This window comes from Arachis stenosperma, chromosome 6, assembly GCF_014773155.1.
Source record: "Arachis stenosperma cultivar V10309 chromosome 6, arast.V10309.gnm1.PFL2, whole genome shotgun sequence".
Taxonomy (NCBI): domain Eukaryota; kingdom Viridiplantae; phylum Streptophyta; class Magnoliopsida; order Fabales; family Fabaceae; genus Arachis; species Arachis stenosperma.
In genome coordinates this window covers 137,449,282-137,462,730 of record NC_080382.1, presented here as the reverse complement: position 1 = coordinate 137,462,730, position 13,449 = coordinate 137,449,282, and the positions used below count along the sequence as shown (strand labels likewise).

The 13,449-nt window shown below is 26.3% G+C and overlaps 1 protein-coding gene across 7 annotated transcripts; it reads right to left on the bottom strand.

Annotated features, from left to right (window-relative positions):
- Positions 1 to 624: 624 nt before the first annotated feature.
- On the bottom strand, positions 625 to 4,415 carry LOC130933320 (helicase-like transcription factor CHR27). Of its 7 annotated transcripts, none has more exons than XM_057862908.1 (7): positions 3,952 to 4,415; positions 3,776 to 3,846; positions 3,137 to 3,508; positions 2,665 to 2,874; positions 2,481 to 2,580; positions 1,041 to 2,334; positions 625 to 886 (listed from the first exon to the last, which is right to left on the bottom strand). In XM_057862908.1, the coding sequence occupies exons 1-4, from the start codon at positions 4,154 to 4,156 to the stop codon at positions 2,734 to 2,736; spliced, it is 789 nt and encodes a 262-aa protein (XP_057718891.1). In that variant the 5' UTR covers positions 4,157 to 4,415; the 3' UTR covers positions 625 to 886; positions 1,041 to 2,334; positions 2,481 to 2,580; positions 2,665 to 2,733. The 7 variants fall into 7 exon arrangements, 6 of the variants coding, with proteins under 6 accessions (XP_057718891.1, XP_057718892.1, XP_057718889.1 ...); XM_057862909.1 differs by having other exon boundaries at positions 2,481 to 2,575; XM_057862906.1 differs by having other exon boundaries at positions 1,041 to 2,099; positions 2,190 to 2,874.
- Between the last annotated feature and the right edge of the window lie 9,034 nt (positions 4,416 to 13,449).

Sequence of the window (13,449 nt, the reverse complement as noted above, 5' to 3'; positions counted from 1 at the left end):
CCGCGATTTCAGTGATTGGATTTAAAAAAAAAATTGCAGCGGTTACAAAACCGCCACAAAATTATGAGTGTTTTTTTAAAAAAATTGAGACGGTTCAAAACCGCCACAATTTCATAAAAAGCTTTAAAAAAAAAACTAATTAATTATATTAATTTATACCATTTTTCTTTACTATAACCTATTTTTTTTTACATCATATTTATTAAACTTGAGATATTAATATAAAAAACACTAAATAAACAATATTAAACTCAGATAAATTCAAATTGTTAACTAAAAAAATCCTTATTTGTAAAATAAAAAAACGAGATACTCGAGCACTACTTGTGCACATACTAGCATATATATATATATAGGGGAAAAACAAAACTAAGGTGGTAAAAACCTTAGAAAAATCCTAAATATTGAACACTACAAGAATGACGTTCATTTTTTGTTTTCTTTTGTCTATATTAAATTAAAAAAGGGATAACATTTCCGTCGATTTTTAAGAGTAACTAAAAATGCAATGACAATGCTGATATCTAATTAATAATTATACAGGGCAATTGTTTATACATAATATATAGAAACAGAAGCTACATTCCACTGCACAATAAATTATCTAGCTTCTTAAGAAGCATATTTTAAAACACTCAAAACAAGCACTAATGTAACCATGTATCCAAGCACAGATAACTTATTCATAAGTCTATTTATCAAAATATATACTACCATATATGAGTCGTTACATGGATCAATTATCAATTGACACCATGAACTTTCAGTAATAACTTTTAACTCAAACATGAAAACTCTAATGCCAACCTCATCTCCACGCCCTTGATTTTGATCCATTGATGTTAGTTCTTGATACGAGGAAAACTGGACATAAACATTCCTCCCCCTAGAGTAAAACAAAAGAACCAGATTGTTTAGGAACTCACAATCAATAGAAAAGAAAAGTACATAACATACCATGATACCAAATTATCAAAACAATAGTTAAGGCAACAACAAATTAAAGACAGGAAGAATAAACAAGCTAAGTCTGTGCATACCTTATGGTTGGCTGAACATTTGCATAAAATTGTAAAGCATTAATGGCTGAAGCAACATCTTGCATTTGGACAAGAGCCTGAAATAAGTAGCAGATTAACAAAAAGAAAGATAAAATAAAGCACCCTTAAATTTCTGAAGGAACACCAAAAGTCTCATTTTGAGGCATGAATTTAAAAAGGAAAGCTGATTTTTTGCACCCAACATCACAAGCTTTGTTATGACTCAAAGGCTGAAAGAGCTGAAGCAAATCATTCTGCAACCAAAGCATAAAAACCTCATAAACAATTAAACATTACAAATGCCATGTGCCAAGTAATTTATCAATGTGAGCTTGATAAATGTGAGCTTGATGAAGCCTTCAAGCATTTTAATTTAGCTTGATATATTGAACCCAAGTAATTTATATTTATATCTTACGCCTTTTTTAAAGCGACTAACCCTGTTTAATTTCCTTTGCTTTTCTTGCTTTTTCTTGTCTCTCGGTGAATAGAGCTCAGGTTGCTAGTTTGGTAATCACATTGGAAGACCAAGACATGAAGGAAAGGCTTGTTTATAAGTTTGTATAGTAATATATAAGCAGTTTGTCATGTAATGCATGATCAGTGAGCATTTAAGTGAAGTTTACCAACACTTGACCTTTGGCTCTATATTAATATATCACGTTGCTTCTTGCAATCATTGGTCTCTTACCTTTAATTGACATGGATCATATTTGTTGCTATTGCCATGTGTTGTAACGGCTCTAGAATTGGCATTAAGAAACAATTGTTATAGTACTATGGTAGAAAAGACATTATACTAACTTATCCCTAAATTTAGGACAGCAAAGATGTAACCTGTAGCAGATCCCAGTGATACTCTTTTAGCATATAGGGTATTTCTTTCACAAAATAATTTATCCATAAAAATTATTACAAAAGAAAAATTAACCAAAACCTTATCTGAGCATTTGAATATGGGATTTGATACATCTAACCAACTCCATTCACTATTACCAGTTTCTTTCTCCTTCTCAACAAGGGTTCCATGCTGTGGAATATCTATAGGACTGCTAGAAACTGCATATAGTTGAACAAGTTAGAAAAAGGTGTAACATATCACTCCATTCCTGAAGGGCAGGTCCAAAACAAGATTGCGCTTAATGTTACCAGCAAGAATATTTTTCCCATCCAAGCTAAATCCAGGAGAAATTTAAGTCGGCAGGGGTGATGCGTTATATCTCTCCACTCTAAGCATACTAAAACAGTAAAGCCCAGGGAAGCAGCCATCATCAGCAGACATCACAACTGGAATCTTTGAAATTGATAACCAAAATAAATAGATAAATTTTTATTTCCCAAATGGCAGCCAAAAAGCTAATGCTCATTCTTAATACAAGCAAAATTCATAAAGTTCAACAACAATCCTTGCATGTTAAATAAGCATAACAGGAATCTTACCACATCATAAAATTTTGCAAATTTGTACTGCTTCATGTTAGTACGCTAATCAAGTCTATGAAGTTAATTTGTAGCAGAGTGGGCTCCAGAGTCAACTGAACTTCTTGCCGATAAATCCAATTATTCCAAATGTATGCCTGTGTTTTAACACATGAAATGAAAATAAATAGACAGATATCATTACCTGAAGAGCCAGTATTCTGTCTTCAACTGTATCTTTTACAGTAAGCCATGTCACAGTAACAGGACGAATCTATCCAATTCTATGAGCTCGATCAATAGCTTGATCTTCAGTCGTTGGATTCCACCACAGATCCAAAAGAATAACATGGCATGCAGCAACCATATTCAAACCAAGATTTCCTACTTTTAGTGACATCAGCATAACAGTTACCTGGAAGGAATTTCAGTTGTTAGACACCAACAGACTATCAGGTTGAATGCACTGGAATAGTAAATAATGCAATATCAAGAAGTGATAGCAGTGCACACTGATTCCCAAAATAAAATAAAGCAAAAGAATGATGAACAAAGATTAAATTTCATATTACTTCAGCTACCACCAACTAGGTCCTCATACTACTTTCTATATATTTATAATTGTGCATAAAACAATTATCAGCATTAATAATGTCAGGGAAAACAGAAGATCAAACCTCAGGATCAGTATTGAAATCTTTAACAGATCTGTCCCTAGCAATCAGAGACATCCGCCCATCAAGTCTCCTATATTTCATACAGAATTGTTGCAATGATGCCTCAACTAAGTCCAACATGCTAGTCCAACTGTACTCATTCTGCTGCACTAGTGAATGATCAAAATCATGCGCTTTTATGGAATTACTACCACCAAGTTCATCAGACAAGCAACTCCTCAAAGTAGCTTTGGAGAAAACAACATCTTCTGCAAGTGCTGCTTTACAACCACGAGTAGGGCATGTATTATCATCACCATTCAAGTAATCTGATACACATTGATAACAGAAGACATGGCCACACATTGTCACAACTGCGTCTTCAGGTGGATCCTGTTGAAAACACAGTACGAATCAACTAAACCCATACCAACAACGTATTGCTATTGGTTTACTATACAGCTATATGCCTAGACAGATAAACTGAGAAATCAAAATCTAAAATATCAACCAGTGATTAGTGAACAAATTAATTAATCAATAGATCAAAGCATCATAATAGAAATTTTCCTAAAAAACAAATATCCATAAGCAGGATTAGAACTGTAAGCTTCAGGAGATTAAAGAAGAAAAAATTGGTTAGATCAGAAACACACTCACTTGAAAGTGATGGGTTTGGACATTAAACCCTACAACATCCCCCCATATTCTGAATTGGGGACAAATTGAATCTGAATGTTAAAGTGGGGAAGAAAAATTTGGCCAACAGCCACCAAAATTAAATTGGGGACAAATTAAATCAGAAGTCACAAGGATCAGATGCAAGATTAATTTACCAACAGCCACCAAAATTAAATTGGGAGAATGGAGGGGAATATACGACTGAAAGGGGAGTCTCTTGTGATCGGCAACGCACAACAGGGCAAGAGGAGAAGGCTGCCGACGATGACACAGGGACGGATGGCTGGGGAGGACGCCGACGACATCACGGACATGCACGGCAGAAGGAGAAGACTCGGACCCCTTCCACTTTACCTTCATGCACGGGAGCTACACGGCTGAGGGAGGAGACCGGTGACCGGGAAGAACGATGAAGCGGACATGCAAGCTGGAACTGACAAAGACTGAAGTGTTATGGTTACTGAGAAATTTTCTTTGAGTATCTTAGGGAAACCAAAACCCTCTTCCCCCAGGGTTATTTGATGCGGTGAATGCCCAAAACCGCCTCAAGTCAGAACAATTGGAGCGGGGCTTAATTACGCATTAGGAACCGCATTAATTTAACGAAGCTGCAGCGGTTTGGGACAACGGCCGACAATCTTCGACTGCTAAGTTCCGCGTCTCTTGTAGTGTATTTGAAAGACCGAGATTGGAACACAGAAACAAAGATTAAATTTAATTTTTATATTATATTTGATATAAAATATGTTAAATTGTATTATATCTTAATATTATGTTTAGTTTAAGATAAATATAAAGATAGATGGATAAATTTAAAATTTAAAAAATTAAATAAAGGTCTTTTTAAAAAAATATTATTAAAATTTTAATTTCTGTTCTAAAAGAATTTTAATTTTATATATTTTTACTTTTTAAAGATACTGAAAAAAATAAAATTTTATATTCTAAAACTGAAATTTTAGTACTAATCTCTAATTTTAATTTCGGTCTCTAAAAATAAATACTACGGATAATTACTAAGTGGCTAATTAGGATCATCATTGATAGGCACATTTCTATTGGCGGGGTTCGCATTGTTTTTGCATTGGGTGCTCAAGAATAATGTTAGGTATGTTGGAGTAATAGCTGGGTTCAATTACTGTTAATTCTTTTAGATTGAACTCCCCAATATATATATTTATATGAGGATGGACGGTTGTTGATAAAAACATGTATGTTGTAAAAATTATACTGAGATTGCAAGGTATTAGACCAATTAATAATGTTGAAACGAAATCTCGTTAAATTGTATATATATTTCCATGATGACAAAATTGCAATAATTATATATTATAAAGTATATAAAATTTCATCAATAAATCAAAAGTTATATATATTCAGTTTATTTGAAGAATAATTTTTTAAGATATATTATATCAAAATATATATGATGTTTAAAATGTGTTACATCTGATGCAAAATATTTCCTCTAGATAATATCTTACAGCCGCAATTGCAATTACGAATAATCCCAATGAACATATGCAGTAATTATACCAATTTCAAGTAAAAATTTTTGTTTTGTATAACATATGGTATCACAATGCAATTTCTTTTCAGTCCCATTTACAATCACTGCCAGCAAAATATAAAATCATAATTAGATCAAAGACTATTATAAAATAGAGTGTGTACTTTAGATTTTACTAGGTGATAGAAAGTTAGAAACCATTAAAATGGAGAATTTTGAGCTTGGTCTTTTGTTATTATTGTACACACAGTAGTGGACGTAGGTGGATATCACAATTTACATATACACCCACTTATTGCAAAGGTATTGTTGGCCACCTACTTCTCAATTCTCATGGCCGCACCACACGTTATTATTAATTTATTATTATTGTTGATTGGACTACACCCTTTAAATTTTCAATGAAAAATATATTTTTTATTTTTAATATATAATTATTCATATATTTTTATTTAATATCTTAAAATTTTAAAAGGGATAATTTTATAATATAATATCAAATATTTTATAATAATAACTCTAAAATCTAACTTTATTATTCTATTTTTTTAAATAAAATAAAAGAGTAAATTACTAAAATAGTATTTTAAAGTTCATATTTTTGAAAAAAATAATTTCAAAAAATGCTAAAGATGAATAAGTTTTTAAAAAATTTTAAAACGTAACAAAAAGAACTAAATATTAAATATATGTTCTAAAAAACAATTTTAGAGATCAGATGATGTAAATTTTGCCATTATTAAAAATAATGAGATTTTTTATCTTTAAAATTTGTTAATTTTGTAACAAGTGAATTTTTTTAAAAAAAATATTGTGAATAACTATATTTTTTTAAAAAATAAAGAAAAATAGAGATTAAATGTTGGTCTGAATTTTTTTCATTTTTTAAATATTTATTTAAATATTGTCACAAAAATTTAAATCAAATAGATAAGTTATTTATTAAATATAAAAGTTATTTTTATCACTTATAAAAAAATAAAATGTACTAATTATTTTTGTCGCATTTTTAAATTATTCCGGAACTATTTTATTGAAACATCTTTAAAAAAGATTTAGCGGTTAAATTTTTTAAATATTAAATTAGTAGTTAATCCTAAAATAAAAATACTTGAATAATTATGTATCTAATTATTACTACTTTTTGGGCCGTATTTTTCTCCCTTCTTGAAGTGAATTTTTTATATATATTTATATAGAAAGTTATGCATGTGTGGTGGTGTTGAGATGATGACATAGGCAATTTTATTAATTAGCAACTAGCATATATGGCTTTGGCAATTTTATATACGTTGTAATATATGCACAGTATTTTCTTCATTAATCATGCAGATTATTCCAATTTCCACTATCCTCTTTTCCAAAGAATGGTTTGGTAGATTAGAAAATGAAAATACTCGAATTATATTACTCATAAGTGTCATTCATTTCCAATGAATGTATATATTATTCATCAGGTTTATCATATACTGTCATCTTTTTGTAAAAGTTTTGTTTCTTTACCTTTCTTGCTGTTTTCCTTTGACTTACTTTTTAAAAGTGGTAGCTAATTTAAAAATAATATTCAGAGAGATTTCTGCTTTTTTTTTTTCTTTACTTAAAAAATGTATATTTATAATCTATTCTAACTTAAAGTTATTTCATTTTTCTTTTTTTTTTTCAAAAAATAGTTATTATTAGGTTGTTAACAGAGGCATAACCCATATATAGATTTTAGTTACATTGCTAGCTTAGTATAATGTATATCATGATGATTTTTAATTCTTCTGACATTTCTCATGCTTTAATTATTGTTGTTAATTAATATAGATGGATATTTGTGCTGTTAATAAATTCATAGTTTATGTCATGAAACTACTCATTCCAAAAGCTTAAGTTGATAGGAGAAGATAATATTAATAGTTATATCTCTAACATTCATGAAACTACTTATCCCAAAAACTTAAGCTGATAGGAGAAGGTAACATTAATGGTTATATCTCTAACAGTTTAATAATAATGATTAGAGTTTATTTATCTTGTGACTTAAAGACACATATTAAGATTATAAAATTAAAAAAAATTATTAGAAATATAAAAAATTTAAGTTTTTAATATATATTAAATAAAAATATTTAACATTTTTTATTAATAATAAATTTATCATGTAAATATACATGTTAGTTAAATTTTAATAGTTAATAATCTCTTGTATATTTTATTATTTGAGTTTAGAGTTTGCTAACTTCATTATTATATATAATTGATAAAGAAAAATAATAGGGGATAATTGATCAGACAATTGGATACTAGGCTTCAATATCATCGAGAACTGTAGCTATGTTTGCTTGGTGTATAACATTATTAGTATTGATATATATTGATGGTATTATCCTGTCAAAAAAAAAAGGAAAGAAAGAAAGAAAATTGGTGGTAATATTTGTAGTTTTGCGGTTTATGATGTTAGGGATGTTATGTAAAAGGAAACATATATTGAGATAGAGTATTAATCTCCACATATATTGTTGGGTAATGCAATATGTTGAAAAGCTACTTTACAATTTACCGTGGCATTATCTACTTCAGAAAATTGAAACATATTATGTATACACTAAAATTAATTATTATATATTTATATATAAATATATATATTATATCATTTATTTTTAATATATATTTTATAATAATAACAAATTTTAATGAATATGTAGTATGGTTGAAAGAGAATATATATACAGAAACGGAAGTGGTAAAAAGAAGCAATAATGACTCAAAAGTTTGATAAGTATTATTGAGATTGAAACGTGAAAGATGTTATATTAACTTGGATTATTGGAAATTTTGAATTGGATAGGGCACTTGTTTAGAGGTATATATAATGGATAAAAATATTAAATAATGATGCTGATCTCAATTTAAATCAATGTTCTATTATTAAATAATTTTTATTCGTGTAATATTTTAAAAAAATTAATCGTTGTATTATTAGAAGTTTATAGATTATAGATTATTTTAGAAAATTTCATTTCAATATGAAATTATTTACTATATCTTTTATATATATACTTAAAAATCAATATAATATATTTGTTCAGAATATAGCCATAAGGAAAAAATTCTTCAATTGCATGCATATTATTATTGTCTCATTTCGGTAAAATTCAGTACAAATGATCTTTAAAGTAGCGTTTAGTGGAGACCGAAAGATAGAAAGACTAAAAATGAGAAACAGAGATTAAGAGATAGAGATTAAAATAAATTTTAGTATTTTATTTAGTGTAAAATGGAAAACAAAAATTAAAATAAGAATAAAATTCTAATTTAATTTGTACAAAGGATAAAATTGGAATTAATTAATTAAAATGAAGATATTTTAGGTATAAAATATTATTAAAATTTTAGTCTTTATCTCTAAAAATTTTAGTCCTTTGTGTCCTTACTTTTTAGAGGTACTGAAATATTAAAATTTTAGAAATAGAGACAGAAAATTTAGTATCAATCTCTAAACTAATAAATATGATACTAAGTAACGCAGGACAATTTAAGTGAAATTACGCTAATAATTTTTTTACAAGACATAATATTTTATCAATCCAATCATTGAATCACAATAACATATAATGAAGATTATTTATGCTAAATTTTACAGCAATCGGATATCAATAAATATGTAACTGAAAAACTCTCTATTTATGTATATTCTAAACAAATATATGATGTGATTTTCAAGCATATAAATATGAAATATATAACAAACATTTTGGATTGTTATAAAATTTTTTAGGGATTATCTATATAATAATATATACATTTCTAATTCAACAGTTAAATTAAAAAAATATTTAATTATTCTGTCAATTTTTATAATTTTACTAAATTTTTAATTAAGTTTTTATATTTTTTTTATTGAGTTCTTATATTATATCAAATTTTATAATTAAATATCTGTCATGACAAAAATATTAAAATTAACAAAATATTTTATTAAACAAAACGAATACACCTAACACTTAACTGAATATTCTGTATAATTTAACAGAATATTTTATTAATTCTAATATTTTTATCACAACAGAAACTTAATTATAAAATCTTATTAATATAGTATAAAAATTCAATTAAAAATTTAATAAAACGATAAAGATCGATAAAATAATTAAATCTTTAAAAAATTATCCGGATAAAAAGCTATTATACGGTATGACACATACTTAAATTGATACTAACTCATATAATATATATGTCACACAATAAGTGTGAGGCCCAACATAGTAGTTTTCTTATTTTCCAAATAAGAATCCGATGGAAGTCTTCTAAATACGGATAGTCTAAAACAAAAAATAATTAAGTAATTAAAGACAATATATCTATGATGAGTAGTCCATATTATATACTTCCGGCTTGATCAATTATCAATTGATATGAAATTTCACCCCTATATATCACACGTAAAATGTGACCATAGGAATAGGTCCATCACACTTAATGTTGTTTATTCCTAAAAACCGCCGTGACATATACTCAAAGATTGCATTTTCTTTAATTTTCTATTTCTGGTCATTTAAATGTGACATTTCATGAAGTAGTATTTTGTGTTGTAGTGATTACTTAAACTTAATTAGAGTTAAACATGTATAATTGCCCAGCCCATTATTTTCTCTTAATAAACACAATAAGATCTAGAATTTTCATGTATGTGTTTTATAATATTACAAAAAATAGTCATAATTTAAACCGTGGATAAACATGAATATTAAAAGTTTTTTTTTTAAATAAAGTTTATTAAACTTGGAAATGTATTTTGAGTTAAATCGACTTTAAAAGTCGTAAAAAATTATATAAAAAAATATTTGTAACATTTATTATAAGCAAGTTTAAGCATTCATTTGATAAATGATCGATCTCAGATCATCAAATTTATCTCTAAAGTAATTATAATGTCATTAAATTACTCTAAATAATTAGGTTTATAGAAGTAGAGTCATTTACCCTTGGAGAAACCTAGCTAAATCGAATATAGAGTCATGGCAATACTTAAGCAGTTGATCTAGCAGACTAGCAATGAAGTTAATTAATTGATTAAGATTTAACTCTTTTTATAAATATGTGTACACAATGATTAATAGAATTCAAAATGTGAGATATTTTATACAATAATGCTAGGTTTCATTAAAGTCATCCATTAAAGTCACTAAAGTATAATATACATTGGAATACAAAAAATATATTAAAAAAATGAGTTAAAATATATATATTTATACACAAATACATAATAACTAATTTTAGTGATTGATTTTAATGTACAGATAATATTTTTGTATTTTAATTCAAGAATAATGTCATCATTAATTACCACCATATATTTGGGTTTTTAAATATTTTAATTAGTATTTTTTTTCTTTCCTTTGAAATAATTTTATTAGGCTTGTAAATAATTTAGATCTGATTAAATCCTAATAAATTAAAAAATATCATAAAATTATTTATTCTAAAAATTTAAATAAATAAAAATAGACATATAAAAAATTAAATCTCTAATACGCGTCTCTCACTAAAAGCTTTTGTTTTTGCTTGCTTGACTTTTGTATAAATTTTTTTATATATACAATTTTTTTCATGAAAAAATTTAATTTTTTTAGATATAAAAATTCTGGTAATATATTATAAAATTACTTATTTAAATAAAAAATTTACACAAATAGCACATGTATATCTTTAACAAAAAATAATCTAAGTACCAATCCTCTTACACTATTTGAACTTTATGGATTATCTACAAATTTTATCTACAATTTTCTAAAAGTTACCAATAGAATTTATCCTAAAATAAAGTGATGTTATTAACATGATACCGTTTGCATATAACTGAAGTAAAGAATCATCAAAATTTTTCGTTAATTAATATGTACAATTTTGACTCATATAGATAAATAACATGTCAAAATAATACTTTTAGTTACTTATATAGAAAAAAGTTCTCCGTAAAGAAGAAAACAAAATCATAAAAAGAGATAGGAAACTAATACTTTTAGTTAAAAAAATAGAAAGTTAATTAATATTAGCTCAAATATCAGACAAAACACCTTACATTTCTCGTTATGAAATTTACAAGCCATTTTAATAGAATAAACATTTAAATTAGTCTTCAAATTTTTTTTTAAATTAGACACATTTTTTGTCTTTAATAAATTTTTATCTAATAAAAATCTTTAAAAGTTGTTTTTGTCAAACAAATTAAATTAATCCTTCTATCATTTTGAATAGAAACTAATTTGTCTTATAATATTTTTTTAGGACCTAATCGTCTTATAATAAAATTTGTTAAGAACTTAATTATCAGATTCATATATTAAATATTTTATTGAAAACACCAGATGAATCACCATCAGAAGTAATCCTCAATGATTCTTAGAAAATAAAAATTTATTAAAAATAAAAATGTCTAATCCAAAATTTTTTGAGAATAAATTTAAGTATTTCTTTCTATTTAATTCTAAAACATTACATTTCTCATTATGAAATTCACAGGCCATTTTAATAGAATAAACATTTAAATTAGTCTAAAAAAATTTTAAATTAAACGTATTTTTTGTCCTTTAATAAATTGTTATCTAGTAAAAAATTTTAAAAGCTGTTTTTGTCAAACGAATTAATTTCTCTGTCATTTTAAATAGGAACTAATTTGTCTTATAATATTTTTTTAGGACCTAATCGTCTTATAATAAATTTTGTTAAGAATTTAATTATCAGATTCACATATTAAATATTTTATTAAAAACGTGAGATAATAGACCTTCATCAGAAGTAATCTTCAATAATTTTTAGAAAATAAAAATTTATTAAAGCCAACCCAAAACATTACAACTAACAACTAACATATCTAACAAATGGATATATCTATTCTCATTTTAGCATGATCATAAGTAGTAAATAGGTTTCAGAATCTCTAAACCAAATATGACTTAACTAATCCCCTCAACTAATTAACGTAAATTAACAAACTGATTCCTTTTATTTCTTATACACATAATCAATTAACTAGCTAGTTTGTTGAGATGTGATGATGATGAGTGAAAAGCTTTGTCGTTATTAGTTAAAATTGTGACCCAAACGGCACTACTTAATTATTTAATATGTATATGTAACCCCAATCGTGATGTATGAATGTTAGTGTGAGAAAAACGCACTTAATTTGTGTTACTTTCAAGTCACGAGGGAAGCATGTGCTCCTGTTTATAGTGTGGTTTTGTGGGATCATATCATTTTTCTTTCTCCTTATTTTATATATATTATTTATTTTAGCATTAAAAATAATTATAAAAAATTATAAAATAAAAAAAATATTTTTTATACTATAAAAAAATAAAATAAAAAATATACCAACTTCAATTTTTTTTTCTCTCTAATTCTTCCTTTGGCACACTTGGTCCCAATGCGCCTTGTCAGAACATCACTACACGTAACCTCATATATCTCTTATATTAATATGCCAACCCATCATTTTCACTACCTTCTCAACCTCACTAATAATTTGTTACATAACTTCATAATTAATTAACTCATGCTTTCAATTATTTTGTCCTTTCTGTATTAATATTTTTGTTTAGTTATCAGTTTGGTCACAAGAATTCAAATTGCCTTGTTTGTTGCATTTGTAATTATAGTGTAATGTCAATTTATATCTTAGCAACATATATATAACAATATGTCAAGGACATGTCAAGAGAAAAATAAAGAAAAATAAAAATAGTTACTAATAATCTAGATAGTAAATATAAAACAAATATTATATAAAAGAAAAATCAGCTATCAATTTAAATATGTAAAGGATTATTTAGTTAAAAAAAATAAATGAATTAATATGTATAAAAATATATAAATATATAGTAACTGATTTTTAGTATATATATGTATTATTATTTTTTGAAGATGAAGATTACATGCCTTGTCTGTTTTAAAAGTATCAATACCTAATACCTAATACCTAATTAGAGATTAATGATAGAGTATTGTATTAAGATATATAAAACTTATAGATAAGCACACTTTAATTATTATTTGACCTTTTAATTTCATCACATGATTTTGTCAAAGACAAGAGAGGGAGGAAAAAAGTGGCTATATAGTGCAAGTACGACTATAGTGGTGATCTGTTAAGCATACC